Genomic DNA, 16,481 nt, shown 5'->3' with positions numbered 1-16,481 from the left:
CTTACTGAAGAAACTGCATTTCATCTCATAGTATATACTAATACAAATTGGGACAGCTCCTTGTATGTTTCTAAGAGGCAGGATTTTGGCTGTCACATTTTACTTCATATATAACATACACATTCCCACACATTATTTTATCAATGGGGACATAGCAATAGGTTATTTTCTCTGTTCCAAATAAAGAGTAAGGACGTGCTTTTCAGTGAATTCATTTTAGAAAGAAAATCACAAATGGGTGTTATGACTTGCTGCCATGCAAGTTAGATATTTGTGTTTGAATTGAGATGAAACTACAGTACTTAACTAAATTTACCAGGCACAAGTACATGAAATCCAATATTGATAATAATTTATGAAAGTAAGAATACTGATTCCTACAATACTGCAAACTTAGTTTATGATAACATAATTAGTTACACTAATAACACTGCTTAGGCACAGTCTTGCTAATTATGATATTATAAATATTAATGATATCAAGTCTTTGTATTTGATTGCCCCTAGTAGGATCATTTATCATAGTATTTCCAGTTACCAGAGTTATATTATTTTTCTTCCTTTTCCCTTGTTCATTCCTGGACAAACAGCCATCCTGAGCTTATGCCTAGAATGTATCAATAGCTCATCAACGATGCATCCTGCTTAACTTTAAATCCTATTATTTAGTAGCAACATTACAATGATGTAATTCAGTGCTAATACAAATACACAATTATATTCTGTATGTCTTTTAAATGTCTAACAGAGCCAGCCAGACAAGATTACATAGGGCTTTGTTTTTATTCTTTTTCATGTGACCTGTTTCAAGTCAAGATTCCTTTGAATTATTAAATGCTTCCTTAAAGCATATTTTCACGCAACCTTTTTAAAGTTAATTATTGATGTAGTGACAAGCAAAAAAGACTAAGAATTACAATTTCTTTTCCTTATTCAAAAGGACATGAGAAACATCTTTGTCAATGGTTGTCTGCTCAGTAAAATACAAAGGTAATACAAAGAACACCGAGCGCAGCTTTAAAGAAGAATTACAACAAATCTGTAACATGACTTGGAAATGCTGTGTAGGTTTCCACAGGTGTTAAAGGAAAGAAGTTTAGATATAACCCTTTGAGCCTGGTTTAACTGCTTAACATAAGTAGATGAAAATGAAACTGCTTATATCTTGGTTTATTTTTAAGCAGTGTATTATCCAGAGCTTTAGGAATAGGATTGTCTTTCCTCCTTGAAGGTAATGTTATAATTTTCAGAGCTCCACAGAGAACAACAACAATATAGGAGTCTCTAATCTCCTGCTAAATCCAATTCCAGTCATCAGCAATGATAAGCAGAGATTTGGAGGCGTTTGACATTCCAAATCCTATTCTTTTGTAATTCTTTACTTTTTACAACATTTTCAACAGTCGTACATCAGATTTTTGGAAGGATAATCAATAGGCATGATGTATAACTGAAATCAGTCTTCAAAGTGATCCCCTCTAGTAACCAGAAACAAAAGCTTGGCTTCCCTGCTGTGCAGGTATTTTGCTTAGAGCAGGAGGCAGCTGGGCATCAGCAGGAAGCCAGTTACACCTCCCTGCTTCTCAGCACGGATCAGCAGGTGCCCTGGTGGAGGGATGAGCAGGACTGGGGCAGCTGCAACCCATTGCATCTGTCAAAAACCTCCAAAAATGCTTTTGTAGCAGGGATCTACTAGAGCAGAGAGGAAAGACAGTCCAGAGGTTAGGATTTCATGCTGACCATCGTTTCCATTCCTATTTCATCACAGACTTTCTAGGTTTAAATGAGCTTGCAGAATTTATTAAATTGTCTGGTGTCACTGATCCTCACCTGGAACTCCCCTATCTTGCAGGTTTGGGCATCAGCACACATGAAAGACCATGAGATGCTCAGGTATGGTGATTGAAGGACCGCTCCTACCTGATCTAGTGTTCCAGCTAGCACCTGGTCTGTGACTACCTGTCTCAGCTGGTTGGAGTCAGTGCAAGGGGGTTTTTGCATGTCTCTTGAATGCTGCACCCTGGCTGGAACACCCAGGAACTTCTGGCACAATATTGGGATCAATCTGAAGCGAGTTGAGTTTCATTAAAACAAGCAGTTCCAAAACTTGTTCTAATGCATTTGTAATTTTACATCCTATACTTTTTTTAAAGACATGCTATTATGAATCACGTGAAGAGATCATATTTATAGGAAAAATGTTAGCCCATAGCAAGTCATTTCAAGTTTGTCTTCTTAAGCTGCCTACATATTTGTTAATATTCAGAAGGAAGATGACTTGGTGACTAATTGTGACAGCAGCAGTGATTAATCAAGGTAAGTAGCAGAAACTGCATACAATGATTTTGGAATTACATTCAAAACCAAGACATGGTGTTATTATACAGGAATGGCAATAAAACAACGTACCTTTCCCATCAGATCGGCAATTCTAGGTACTGGTTTGCCTTTCTGATGGCACATGGTTGCAGGACTCTGTCCATTCCAGTCTTCAAGTTCCTCAATGCTTTTCAGGTAAAGAAGAGCTCGCAGTCCAGTGCAGTAGTCATCAATAACAGTGAAATCTTGATTTTGGATCGCACTGCACACCTACAAAATGTAAGTCAGTTATCAGCACCATCCTGGCAGAGAAGCATACAGAATTAGCAAGCTCTTTGGATTTACTGATTTTCAGGTGACCCTTCCTGCACCTCCACTGGCAAAGACCTACAAGATTTCAGGATTATCGTCTGCTTAATCCTATGTCATGATACCACCACTGCAGTTTAGGAAAGAAAGGGCTTAGTAACACCAGCAGCAGCCCTTGGACCAGACCTGAGGGCGGTTCAGAGATAAACCTGCAAGCCCAGCCCCAGGTGTGCCTGCTGGGGAGCTGATGCTGAGCACGCCAGCACACTGGCAAACCAGCTACCACCTGTGCTCAGCCCTTTGCCTGCAGACACTCAGTGCTATCCCCCAGCCTGCTCTGTTCAGGCATAGCCAGTTATGTCCTAGCCCAGCAAATCACAAAACCGCAGACTTGCTGAGACTGGAAAGCATATTTTGAGATCGTGTTGTCCAACCTCCAGCTCAGAGAAGGGTCAGCTACAGGAAGCTACCCAAGACTGTATTCAGTCAGGATTTGAATAGCTCCAAAAACAGAGACTACACCTCTCTGGGGAACCCAGTTCAGTGTTCCATCTCCCTTGCAGCTTTTTTCTTATATTTAAATGGAACTTCCTGTGTTTCAGTTTGTGCCCATTGCCTCTTTCCATTCCACTGGATAGCCCTGAGATGAATCTGAATCCAGTGGATGTGTCTCAGCAAACAGCACTCATTAAGCTGACCTGTTATTATGGGTGAGCATTGCCAGGCACGGAACAATCCCCTTCTGCCATTCAGTGCAATTGGGAGGCCAGGCCACTGTCTTTTAGATACTTTAGAACACAGACAGCAATGTAGCTTTATAAACGTATAAAGCAGTGATCTCTGACCTGCAGAGCTTAATGTGTAACACAAAACTAATGACAGCAGAAAATAGTCTGACCATTTGCGTGGGTTCTTCTAGGGCATGTCGGGGATATCAGCTCAGGCTTAAACCCACAGAGATCCCCAACCAAAATGACAACTGAATAAAAAATCCCTGACTGTTGTCTGAATACCTTCTCATTAGCTAAACTCTAATCAGCCATCAGTGATGAGGTACAGGGTTGATTGAGTGCCATTAATTATCAGTCCCTGGAAATGCTCTGAAATTCCAGATGTGTCAGTGTTTTCAGCCTCTGATTCAGCTTTCATTGTAAAAGCTGAAAGGAATGTTCTTGATGATACCTGGACTCCATGCACACATAGTGAACACAACAATGAAATAGCCACCTACTTTAGAACTCGAACTGGTGCACACAGCCATGCACAAACACATCCACACTTCCTGGATGTAGAAACACACTTTAGATCATAATTGACATCAACACTTAAAAAGCACAAGAAATATATTCTTGTTTTCCAAATTTCAGAAATGACAATACAACTTGCAGTCCTGAAGACAGTTCCACATCACATTGGGAAATACCATATACTACAGCTGAATAAGAAAAAAAATAAGGGCAAGCTATAAAACAAGCACAATGACATTTTCTATGCAGTGCATTTACATTACAAAAAAATATTTTTCTCTGGAGAAACAGTGTGGGTATTAATTAGGTCTGTTACACCTTCCACAGGCTTCAAGATTTTTTTTTTTTTTGAGAGCAATTATAGAGAGCATCATAATAATTTCCCATACAGGTTATTTAACTGCAAAACTCCACTGATGCTTATTTAAACCTTTTTGTACAGCAAGGAATTCTCTGGGGTTTTTTTGTGTATGGGTAACACTTTTATGATCTACTCTTAAAGATACTAAAACTGTAAAAAAAAAACCAGTTAAAAGCCATGTCATGTCACTTGAAACAAGTTCAGACACTTTTGTCAAAATCCTGAAATATTTTGACAGGATGTATACACATGAGATACACTGGAGGATACCTGTAATAACCTTATAAATAAAGAGGCTTTCACTGTTTTCCAGCTTGTGGTGCAGTGTTATGAACTGCAATAATATAAAAATGTGTGGAAGATAATAACACACTAAGAGCTAACTATTTGATCCATGTGATTCTATAAGCAGTGCACTATTTGCCTTCCCTGGAAAGCCAAAAAAGTTCCAGAACTGAAGGCAAAGTGCAATTTTAAGAAAAATGTAAATTTCTGCACCAAAGAAAAAATGTTACATGAAATGGAAAGGCTTAAACCAAGCAAGTGATCTCAAACAATCCTCCTCTTCTGTAGAAACCTTATGACTGTGGCGCCCAATGGTGTGGATAATTAGCCAAACATGCCTTTCACTGATTTCACTGCGATAAAAGCAAGTGCTTGTGTTTATGGGCCTTTCCTAGAACAAGACAGCTTCAAGCATTAACACATACAAAACCAACTGAAATTGTTTTGCCATTTTTTTGGCAAATTCCAAAATTCTGAGCTTTAAAATTTCTTATGTTGCACATATCAGATAGCGAGATGTGTATTTTAGGCTTACAGTATCTTCCATCAATCAGTGTAGAAGCCTTTGCTGCATTTTAAAAGGTGGTGAACAAAGTCAGGATAAAAGGTCACCATGACCCATCAGCCATGACAATTTCTACACCACAGAGAGAGGTTTTTAGCATCATACCTGGCTGCCTCTGAATCACCAGTTTAAATGACTCTTTTCAGCACAAGAGAAGTGGCAGGGCAATAGACCAGGTGAGACTCAAACTCAGGCATCCGGAAAAATCACAGAAGAACTGAACCGACCCATCTCCACACCTCATTAATGCCCCCACTTTGCTCCTGCTTGCACTGGGAACAGGCACTTGCCTCCCTTGCAAAGCTCAATGCTGAGCCCAAGCCCCCTCAAGCTACCACCTCTCCTTTAATGTCTTATTAAACCCCCTCAAGAGGAGATAAAGGCGAGAAGTGCTGTGCAAGGACTGCTGTCTGTGCCTCACACACCAATGGAGCAGCAGCCGGAACTGCAACCAGCCCTGCCCGCTCAGCCCCTCTCCTCAGCATCAGGCTGGTACCCACCAAGCACAGCAGAATGTGCTTCCCTTTAGACCCTGAAGCAAAGACCTGAACAGCACTGAGACTTCACAAGTGAGAACACACCTCTGCTGTGTTGTGCCAGAGCAGTGCTCTGTATCCCATGGCCAACAGAGGCTGCTTATGGACAAGTGCACGAAACAGAGCGCGCCTGGATCCGCTGCTTGTGTGGTTTATCAGCCCAGGTTCTGGCAAGCAGCAGTGCTGGGACTTTGCACAGCAGGGATGGCACCTGTTTAATATCCCTTAATCCTAAATAATCCAAGTGGATCTGTTTAGTGAGTAAATTAACATTCAGCTGTTCACTGACCCAGCCTTTCACCTGAAACATTTAGGTAGAAAGCATCTTCTGTGGAAGATGAGAGACTGGCCCTGTGCAGCATCCTATTGGGACAGAGTCCAGGTCACAATGAAGCTGTCAGCTGTACTGCTGACAAGTGCTGTCCTGCTGTCTTGCTTGTGTTGGTCTCTAGCACTGAACTAGAATTTGGACTAGAAGTGGAAGGTGCTACATTTTTCCTGTTTAGGAAGGTAACGTGTATTCACATTGCACTAATATGCAGGGAGATAAGTTTGCACAAGCTTGGTTTTACTGCATTGCCTGGCTCTGTCCCAGTAGTAGAACTGCTACAATTTAAATTTTAACATTGGATCTCCCTCCTTTTCTCGCAGATCCAGACTCCAATGATTGCCCCTTATATCCCAAAAGAGAGATGTAGGCCAACGTGCAATGTATGATCAATTATAATGTGCTCTCAGTATTCTGAAATCTAAAACTGCTCAGCATAAGTTGCAACTGTAAGTTACAATTCTAATCTTTACAGACACGTCTGAGATACTAAGAGACACAATGCCTGCTTTGCTGTTGGTAAACACACACCAAATTACCTCACTGGGGAATGGTGATGCGAAAGGAACCACAGGTTAAGGCTCTAAGTAAAACGATTCTGCAAACTGCAGTGATGGGAGAGGCATGCAAAGGTCCCTGCTGATGTCTTTTGTAAGAAATGACCAGTCTGCTCTGCTACTAAATAAACGTAAAAACTGAGTCTAACTTAGTCCCAGGATCTAGAGACATTACAAGTCTTACTTGAGGAACTGGAGTAAATTGTAAAGAGATCATTATTGTGTAAAATTATTTTTCCAGGTTAAAAGATTGTTATTAAACATTCACACGAATCTGAAACTTTTAATTCATGTATTTTGAAGAAAAAGTTCATTACTGGTGACAAGTACTTCCACGTCAGCCACAAAACATTGTAGACGCCTTTGCTGTTAGCAGAATCACTACACAACAAAGATGCCAGTTTCTGAAGTGCTTACTGAGGTAAATCCCCTGCACTGTTTATTGAGAGCTCTGTCTGTGTAAGACCTTTCAGTTTTGTCCACAGTCTGTGTTCTAGAAGCAGTGGGAAAAATACCCAGACATTAAATTTAATTTTTGTTCCACTCTCTACAAAAATGGATCTGGTTCCTGTCCAAATTTTGGCCTGTCCTGAGGGACTGTGTGGAAGACCTGTGCCATCCATGCAGAATTTGGACAAAGTGCCTGAGGCATTTCCAGTCAGATCACCCAGTATAGTAACTCCTGCTCAGTGCTATCCCTGCATTTTCCCTTTGGGAGATCTTGTAGAGGAGAAATGTTTTTCAGTAACACTAGAAGAGGAAACAGTGAAGTCCTCTTCAGGCTGTGCACTCTTTCTTGCCCCACGACCTTCAGTTTTTACACAAACTCATTATTATATGGCAAAATCCCAGCTGGACAGGTGATGAAGGGGAAGATGGTGCCAAAAATGAATCCTAGTACCTATCTGCATTATTTCTATTCCATCAATAACTGGGATTCCAGCAGAGGCCACAGAGGAGATGCAGATCTAGACATGCTTGTGTACTTTTCCCTACACTACTTTCACCTAACAAGAGCTATTGTGTATAATCTCACATACTGCTAGATCAGTATAGACTGGAGCAGGTCAGAGAATCTAGCCTGTTCAATAACGTGTTGTTTTTCAAGAAGAGAGTAAGTATTCTTAGTGTGACAAGATCTGTGTGAACAAAAATCCTGTAAGCTCTGGCAGCAGTTGTGCTCCAATTTGAAATTGTTTCAAAGTACTCTTAGAACCCTTTGCAAGTGAAGAATTTGTTCTGGGAGACAATAGCTTGGAGAAAATTTTAATTTTTACACCCCTCTGAAATATATGTATCTCTCTTCAGGACATGGGTGTAAAATAATTGTCACTTTTATGAAAACAGAAGTATCAGTAAGGAGGCAGATGGGTGGCAGTGATAAGCAGTCTAGAAGTAAGAAGATTGATGGGTATATATTTGTATATACAAATGCAAATTACATAGCTTGACTGTTCTACCATATTAGTTTCCATTTGTTGTAGCTGTACAACATCAAAGCAGTGATGTCTCCGTATATTGCATTTAGTGGTAATGTAACGGACTACCAAAAAAAAAATCAAAGTGAGAGTTTCTAAGTAGTTTCCTGGCAGTTGAGACAGCAGGCTCTTTCATCTGTGCTGTAACTGTGGCAGTGCATTGATTTAAGCTCCTTCTGAGATCTCAAATGCTTTTATATTCGTAGGTCTCACTGGCTGCTTTCTTTTTGCCTTTTTTCCCCTTCAAATGATAAAATTCTAGCATTTAGCAGAATGCCATCTTGCTTCCCCAGAAGATGGAGACTTATTTCAGCTTTGGTTCTAAACTGCACAGGATTTGTAAATAAAATAGCTCTCAAAATGCCATTCGATTAAGAAATTGGCCTTTGACTTCACAATTTCTAATATTCTGACCATAGCAAAGGGATAAAGAACTATTATTCCTCTGAGATACATGTGAGAGGGTTTACAACACATTAACAATTGTGCTTTTCCATTAATTTGGTTGACTCCCTTTGCAATATTTTTACTGGTATGACCAAATGGTAAATAAAAGGTTTTCTGCTTTGTATTATATTTTCAATTTTAGCATTAATCATCTTTCTACAGAAGCTTTTTCTATTAAAAATTCTTCCTGATAAGTATTGAAGACATGAATTCACCTTCCTGTTGGAGAAACATTTATGAATGCCTGAGCTGTTATTTAATGTATAGTTGAAGCTACTGCTTTCTTGATTAGTGTCTATCGATTGAGATTCTATTTGTGCCCACCTGTGTATGTATAGGAGTTGCCAACATTAAGATGATTAATTTTATTGTAGTGGGTAACAGCATTATGATAATCTAGGTAAGGCATATATACAAATTAGAATTTATTCTCAAAAGTAGGTAGCAAAAATTGACTTGACTAGAGGAAGCCCCTTCTGGTCCATGCAATCTATATGCTCTTGTCTATGGAAATGAGAAGGTATGTTTTCTAGCCCCTGTACAATAATTTAGATGTGCCCAGATCTCCACAGCAAAAAGCAGCAGACACTGCATTGGTTGTCTGACATAGTGCTCATAATAATGTGGCAAGAGCTGCTATGTGGGAGCATGCAGACAAATAAAATCTCCTCTGAGAGAGGTTTCTGTATGTACAATCTTCAGGATACCAATGCCTATGGAAAGGCTGCCTCTATAATGATGATTCCTCCTCCTCATGTCTCGTTGAACACCAACTTACCAGAACATTAAATGAGTCGCCTAAATTATCCTTTCTATCTAATTATTACCTCTGCTAGAGGGTTGTAGGATTAAGAACAGTAGGGGAAGTGGTTTATCAGACAACGTGGTGCAGTCTCAGGAAAAAACCTCGAGACTCTTTGTTTTAAAGGACAAATTTATGAAAGGAAAAAGCTTCCAAAATACTGATATAGTACAGATGGAATGATTTGATTCACTCACATTAGCTGCTTAAATGACTCTAGAGATACAGGTTAGCAGATGGGGTGTTACTTAACAAGTCTTCAGATACTGGATCAAGACACAAAACTGAATTGCATGATAGCTGATAGCCTTTTTAAAAGATTACAATTGAACCAATATACATGAGCTAATGAACGACTTTTTGTTTCAGAGTCTAGTACAGCTTTCAGGGAGCAGTTTGAAGGACTCAAATATTACATCTATGAATTGTCTGAATTATGGGGAAAAAAGCCCAACTAATCTTGGACTCTACTGAGTCCAAGACTTGACGTCCTAATGAGCTGAGGGCTCTTCTTAACTAACTATTAACCTTTAATTAATTCTAGCCGGGCCTAAACTCACTTATATTTTAACTAAATTCAGTGCAGCTAACTTTCTAACTAAATCTTTATGTTTCTTTTAAAATTCTGTGTTTCATTACTAGTGACACTTTGAGGGATAACGCACAGAAGAAAGATTCAAAGATGCTAATAACTCCAGGCTCTGCAAAGTAGGCAACCATTCACATAAGGTTTAAAAAAATCTATAATGAAAAAAAAAAAAAGACTGGATAGTCCTATGCCATGTGGGTCTCAGTAAGTCAGTGAAGTATTTCAGATATTTTGTTATACCTCAAGAAATTTTATCAGACAATCTTGAGATAAATTGTCATTCTAATCAGAAGTACAGGCTAATGTCAGTAAATAATGGAGCTCAAAATTAGTTAAAAGGAGAAGAAGGTCTCCAGTCCACGCAAGACAAGCTTATGGGATAAACGCTGTATTTCCTGCAACAGCTTGGATCCTCTCTACAACAGGACAACAAAATGCTGACATGGTGTCAAGCAGAGCTGAGCTGGCACTTAGGGAGCATCGAGGCAGGGACCGCAGGGACGGAAATACGGATGCAGCAGCTGAGCAGCAGGAAGAGCCCCACAGCATGTGCTGAAGCCACAGCAGGCTCCTGCCTGACACAGGCTTACTCAGAAGCTTCTCCAGCACCAAGGTGATGGCTTACTCTTCCTGGCAGAGAGACCTCAAAGTACCTGATTTTGGGGGGCTGCAAGACAGATCTTGTTCATGTACTGCACTCCAGCAACCCTGGGCAGTTGTGAGTGGCCAACAGTGAAGGAGGAGAAAAAAGTCGAGAATCCATTAGCCACTTATCAGACGAGGGCACGGCAGGAGATAAGAGCACTATAAGGGATCCTTTAGGAATGTTATCCAACACATTAATTCCTAGCCTACTCATATCTATTTTTCCTCCCCTTAAGTTCTCCATTGCCAATTAATGTATCTTTGATCTAAATAGCTAAACTGGGTGTTTGGGAGTGGGAAACTGGTACTTATCAAGGGACCCTGAACGAAGCAATTTTGTATCCCGTGTCTTTGAGAGGGGAAATGCAGAATAAATCAAGAATTTTCAGAAGGCTCCCTGAGGTAACTGCGGGTTTTTTCCCTGTCAACCACCCCTAGAGGAATGGTTATATTTCCTTATCTCACTAAAGCATTCTGTCAGTTCTTGGAACTACAAAGTGGACCTTTATGCAGTAGGTGGGCACACACACCCCGATAAAAGTGCTGATCGTGATCATCTTTCCTAAGAAAACAAATATGATTCCACATGCCTTGAGCATTGAGGAGTCTGGGAAACAGCTTCATAATCAGCCATGTATAGCAAATCGTATCATTGTACTGCAGATCTACAAAATGAAAGATAGCTTTGAAAGCAGATGAACTAACTCCCCTGTGTAAACAGTCCAATCATATATAGAGGCTCTACGACTATCTTTAAATATATTCTGAATATATTTATATTCATATTTCATATTAATACATCATATTTCATTTATTAACACCCAAAGGTCTCGCCTCTCTCTTATAAGTACTGTTGTGGAAATGAAATCCTTCAGCTCTCCCAGCTCTCTTCAGCTGCTGGGACAGCATCACCAGTTGTGTCAGGTAGATGTTGCGTGAGGTAGAAGTAGATTTATCTGACCCATTTCCAGCTCCAAAGAAATTTCTATAGCAGGTACCAGTTAAGTCACTCAGATATGGTGCTTTGATGACAAAGGTCATCAACTAACATTACACAGAAGTTAGCAGTATTTTTAATATTTTGTTATCCAAGAGCTAGCCACAGGAACACCATCATCTCTGGAATCAAGTTGGTCTGTCGTCCCATTTTTGGAAAGGTGCATTTGTCAGAGATGAGCATGATGCTAGGAAAGCATGCTTTTCAGAAAACAACGGTGTTCTGAATAACGTGGGGAAAAGAGTTTCAGAATTACCAATATGTGCTGTTTGACAACATGGAATGCAATGGCTACATTTAACTTGAAAATGTCTGTTTTGCAATCCAAGTTAATTGGAATGAAAAGGTCAAAACCAAAATATGTTGCAAAAAGATTGAAACAGATTTGATTCACCCAAATAATATTTTTTTCTTTAAATGTGTTAATTCCCCACGTTTTTAGAATTTTGATTATCAGTCTAAACTGGAAAACTTTTCCATGCTTAAACTTCCCTATGACAGAATAACTATTCCCTGATCACTGGCAATAGTCAGGCTCATTAACGCTTAACAGATCCAGGGTAGACCTTCAGTGTCCATCCCAGGACACTCTGAATCAAGACTCAGCAGGGACTTAACCCCAGATCTATTTAGATTAAATGAAATTTGTCAATGAAAACCAGTTTCCTCAAAGAAATTTTCAACAAATTCTAATGAGAACCACCTACTGAGGGGAATCCTCCTGTGACCAGAATTTTGAAAGCTGCAGACCTCTCAAAATGAAACAGAAATTTTTCCATTTTGGAACCTCAATTCAGTCCTGCAATGATTAACCCCTCATCCTTGCGAGTCTTTCCCTCTAGTATTCTCACATTATATTTCAGCTAAAATTACTTTCATCCTTTATCAGCTTGCCTGTACGAATTTGTGCAGCATCTGCTGTGTCCATTGAAGAGTGAGATTCATGTGAACAAAATAGTTCTGACCCTGTGAATCCTTTGTGTCTGAGATAAAAACCCACTTCCACATTTCCTTAGGGATTGTTTTACCTATCTCAGTCCAAATAATAAATATCAGCAAGAAAAGCAGCAACATAACTCAGGATATTGAAGGAAGTTAAACCCTTTCTTAAATGTACTGCCAGCTTCCGAAATGCCAGCTTAGAAAAATGCTTTCTCTGTTTCTCTTATTCTAATTGCATGGATAAAAGAACCCCTCCTCAGCCAGATCAAGCTGTGTCAGGGGGCTTGTGCTGTAGCAGGAAAAAACTTACTGCTCCCTCCTTCCTGGGCAGAAAACCCACTGCTCTCACACTGGGAAAAGCAACAGATCAGCGACCAAACTGACCTAGCCCAGCACCAAGCCCAAGCTGAGCTGCACAGCAGTGCATCCCTGTTTCAGTGGGGGCTCCAGGACCATGCCTTCCCTGAGCACAGCCTCTTCCACTGCTTGCTCTCCCTTTCTTCCTTTCACTGCCAGGTACAGCCTCTGACTGAAAGATCAACAGAGCTGCTACGATACAAAAAGGAAAATTTCTTAAACATGTATTTTCTTTGTATGACTGACAATGTTTCCAAGAAGAACTTCTCTGACGGCAGATCTTTGCAATACTGAATGTTTTACATTCTCCCTTTTTGGAAAACAAGTCCCCTGCAGTTACAACACATATAACATTAAAAAAAAGCAACCTCACAAGAATTTTCCTAAGTAATTATTGTAGATGGCAGAAAGGAACAAAGAAACAGCATTTTCCACTGTGCTTATCTTGCCTTCTATTTATTTTCAATATCCAACAAGGAGCTGGGTACACTTCCAGATTCAATTTTCAGTCACCTCCGCACGTACTCAAGGGAACTCAGTCTGCAACAGAGCTAGCTTCATGTCTGAAAGCAACCTGAGCTGAGTAAAATAACTTGCCTACAATTTCATCAACAATTAACCAAGCCTCTAGTGAAGAGTCATCTCCATGTTGCATTTAGTTTGCAAACTTTAAACAAAACTCACTCGGTGTCAATTCACACAATGTGCTTTATCTACATGGAGAAGAGCTCTGTGAGTGTTCGTGTAAGAGAGCAGCAGCACGAATCCACATCAGTAGTGTGAATCCACATTAAAAATAGGTGTAGCAGTACTGGGTTTTCAAAGGACAAGCAATGTTGTGGCTCCTTGGGAGACATGGAGAAAAACATGTCGCCAAAGCAATTATTCTTCCCATCGCCTCAATTCTTAAAGTCCCTGTGTGACCAGCCCCAGGGAAGCAGGGCAAACTCCCAGGAAAGGGGAGCAGACCCAGTGTCCCCAGGAGAACAAATCCCCCTGCAGAGGCCATGAGTGACTGGTATAAGGACAGCATTTGAGCTGATGCCCAACTGAGACCTAATTGTTAGTAAATAATTATTACCACACAGTGATAGTTGAAACTACTTTGCATGAGAATTCATTATGAGAATGACAAATAGCAATTGTTACAGAATGAGCTTTAATTCATTCTTATGAATTTATGAAATAACAATCCTATCTATGCAGACTTCATTTACTAGCTGGTGAAATGAGCAGAAATAAAGGAAAGCTAATAGATAAATCCCCTAAGCAGCTCCAAATAAAATGTAGAACTAATGCAAAACTGCACAAAATAAAAGGCATTATTAGTGTTGAATTTAGTCCGTAACTTTACAATGTGCTGATTTGAATTTTGCAACTTTTCATTAAAAATGGCAAAAAAATATGTAAGAATCAGTAATGAAAACCACCACAAACCTGTTCTAATTTGATGGTTTTTACTACTATAACCAAAAAACTTTATAAATTGTTTTTGTTTGACAAATTCTGATTTCCTTTAAAAGAAATTGTCACAGAAAATTCTCACTATCAATTAGCAATTTCCCTCCCAATCGTCTGTAATGGAGCAAGTGTGGCAGTTCTCTAATTACTTTTTTTTTATTAGCAAAGACAGACAGTTGAGAACAGGTTGAATTTCTGTAATTAGCACCGGGCTAGGAAAAAAACAGAAAATAATGAAATGTTTTCAGAAGTGAATGCTTGGGTATGTCTGTCCCAACTCTTTCCTCTCTTTCACATTCATTTTTCTTTGGATTTTATGTCGACATGTTCAAACAGCACTTTGTTCCCTCTTTTGTTTCTGCATGTACTGCAAATTTCAGCTCTGCAGAGAACGGCCACTCCATTCAGTGCTGCATCCATTGAAGACTTTTTTCAGTGCGTGGCTCTGTGAGCAGTGGAGCTAATGATATCTGGCTTCCAGCAGCTCTGTGTCTCCTGGTTGGGTTCTCTGACGTCTAATAAGGTGTGACTGCCAATTAAAGCCTTTCCTGTGGCTGACACGGTCCTAACAGCGCTGTCCCATGCGGGTTCTCAGAGGTCTAATAAAGGTGAGCTCATAGTGTGCTTGTGCTTACAGTGAAGGAATGCAGCTACTCTCTCTCCTCTGCCTTTTTTTGTTTCTCAAAATCTGTTAGAGTAAAACACTTTCCACCTTCTGGCAAATTTCAGTGAAAATGGCCACAAAGCTCAAATGTGATGGAGGATACTCAAATGGATGTACAAATACCTATCAAGTTTCTTTGGGAATACAGTCTAAAAACTGCTATTTCTACAGGAGACTACACTTATCTCAATCAAAGGACTCACATCTGAAAAGTGGTTTTGCCTCAAGTGGCGGGTTTTTTTCTTAAAAATCTTGGTGGGTCTAAAGCACCATCCCTTGAATCTTGTCTTGTATCATTTTGGTAGCCTGACACTGCATCCAGCAACCTATTCTTCCCTCATCAGTTTTAATCGGGAGAGAAGAATTAGGTCCAGCACCTTAACTTCTCTGTGTCGTGCACAGCTTTGTACAGAAAGGTTTTGTTCTTCTACCCCTCAAGCCACAGCCTGTGTCAAAAACCTCACAGCGTCCAGCTGGTGCCCAAGTGTGCCTGTTCTTGGGCTTATCTACCCTTGGAGCACTCTCTGCCTGGCACAAAGCAAAGCCTGCAGCCTGTGTTCCCCCCGTGTGGGCAGGGGGTGGAGGAAGGGTGGGCTCTTTGGGAGTCCAGGCAGGAGAAGCACAGCCTTGCTCTGCCACACCAATGGCACCCTGTGGCTGTTTGAGACTTGCAGCAATCCATGCGACTTCATTCTCCTCATACCGGGCTGAGACAAAAGAACTCCTTGTCTTCATTCAAAATCATGGCTATTCATTGCAAGACAAAAGTATTTTCTTCCCAGTGGTTATCAGTATAAACTTAACCTGGAGCTTCAAAATACAGGGCCAGCTCCCTCACTCCCCTGCTCTGCACGCCCATGATTTGAATGTCTTTTAGTTCTCCACTCTGCATTAAATTGCACAAATAGTAATCCCAGGATGAGAATTTTCCGACCTGATCTAGTCCTCACTTAGCTAAGGTATCAGAGTCTTCACTGACTTCAACAGACACTGACATGGGCTAAAAAGAATAGCAATGAAATGCATGAAGAACCAGATCCCTACTTTGCAGTTCTGTAGCCATAAAAAAAGTATAGAGGTCCTTACAGGGTTTCACATTTGCACAAATACAATAACAGTGCCGCCTCATAGATCAAGTCCCACGATTTTGTGACGGAAAAGCCTGTTTATTCACACACAAAGGACCATCTTGCTGTTATAAAAATTTCTCAGCTAAATGCTTCTCTAAAAGGCCTGCTTAAGAAAAAATAATAACCAAACTGTTCTGAATCCCTTGAGACTTTTGCTCCAAAGAGGTACCAACAAGAAGGCTCGTTGAAAATGTTAAAAATCCACAAGCAGTCTCACAAAAACAACTGTGTTCCATGTTGGAGAGAGAGTTTATCATACAGAGGCAAAACTCATCACTATTGCTTTCCTGTCATGGGCTGTCCCATTTCCAGAGTTGTTTTGCTCTTCCTCACATCCCTGAGGTCCCACTGGTGCTGGGAGGAAAGAAGGGTATGGGGCAGATCCAGATTCATGGCAGCTCTGCCTGTGGTGGGGGAACACTCCCACCTTCTTCCCCTGCCTGAGAGATGAGGAGGGTCACG

The 16,481-nt window shown here is 40.4% G+C and overlaps 1 protein-coding gene across 1 annotated transcript in view; it reads right to left on the bottom strand.

Annotated features, from left to right (window-relative positions):
• The window catches only part of DPYD (dihydropyrimidine dehydrogenase), a 348,807-nt gene that overhangs the window by 45,348 nt on the left and 286,978 nt on the right, over positions 1-16,481 (bottom strand). The window contains exon 20 of the mRNA XM_082286925.1: positions 2,410-2,589. Coding sequence (XP_082143051.1) covers positions 2,410-2,589 — 180 coding nt within the window. The remainder of the gene's footprint in view (positions 1-2,409; positions 2,590-16,481) is intronic.

The sequence above is a fragment of the Coloeus monedula genome, assembly GCF_965178545.1.
Source record: "Coloeus monedula genome assembly, chromosome: 9".
NCBI lineage: Eukaryota > Metazoa > Chordata > Aves > Passeriformes > Corvidae > Coloeus > Coloeus monedula.
The sequence above is the reverse complement of the archived record's forward strand: the minus strand, read 5'-3'. Positions and strand labels throughout refer to the sequence as shown.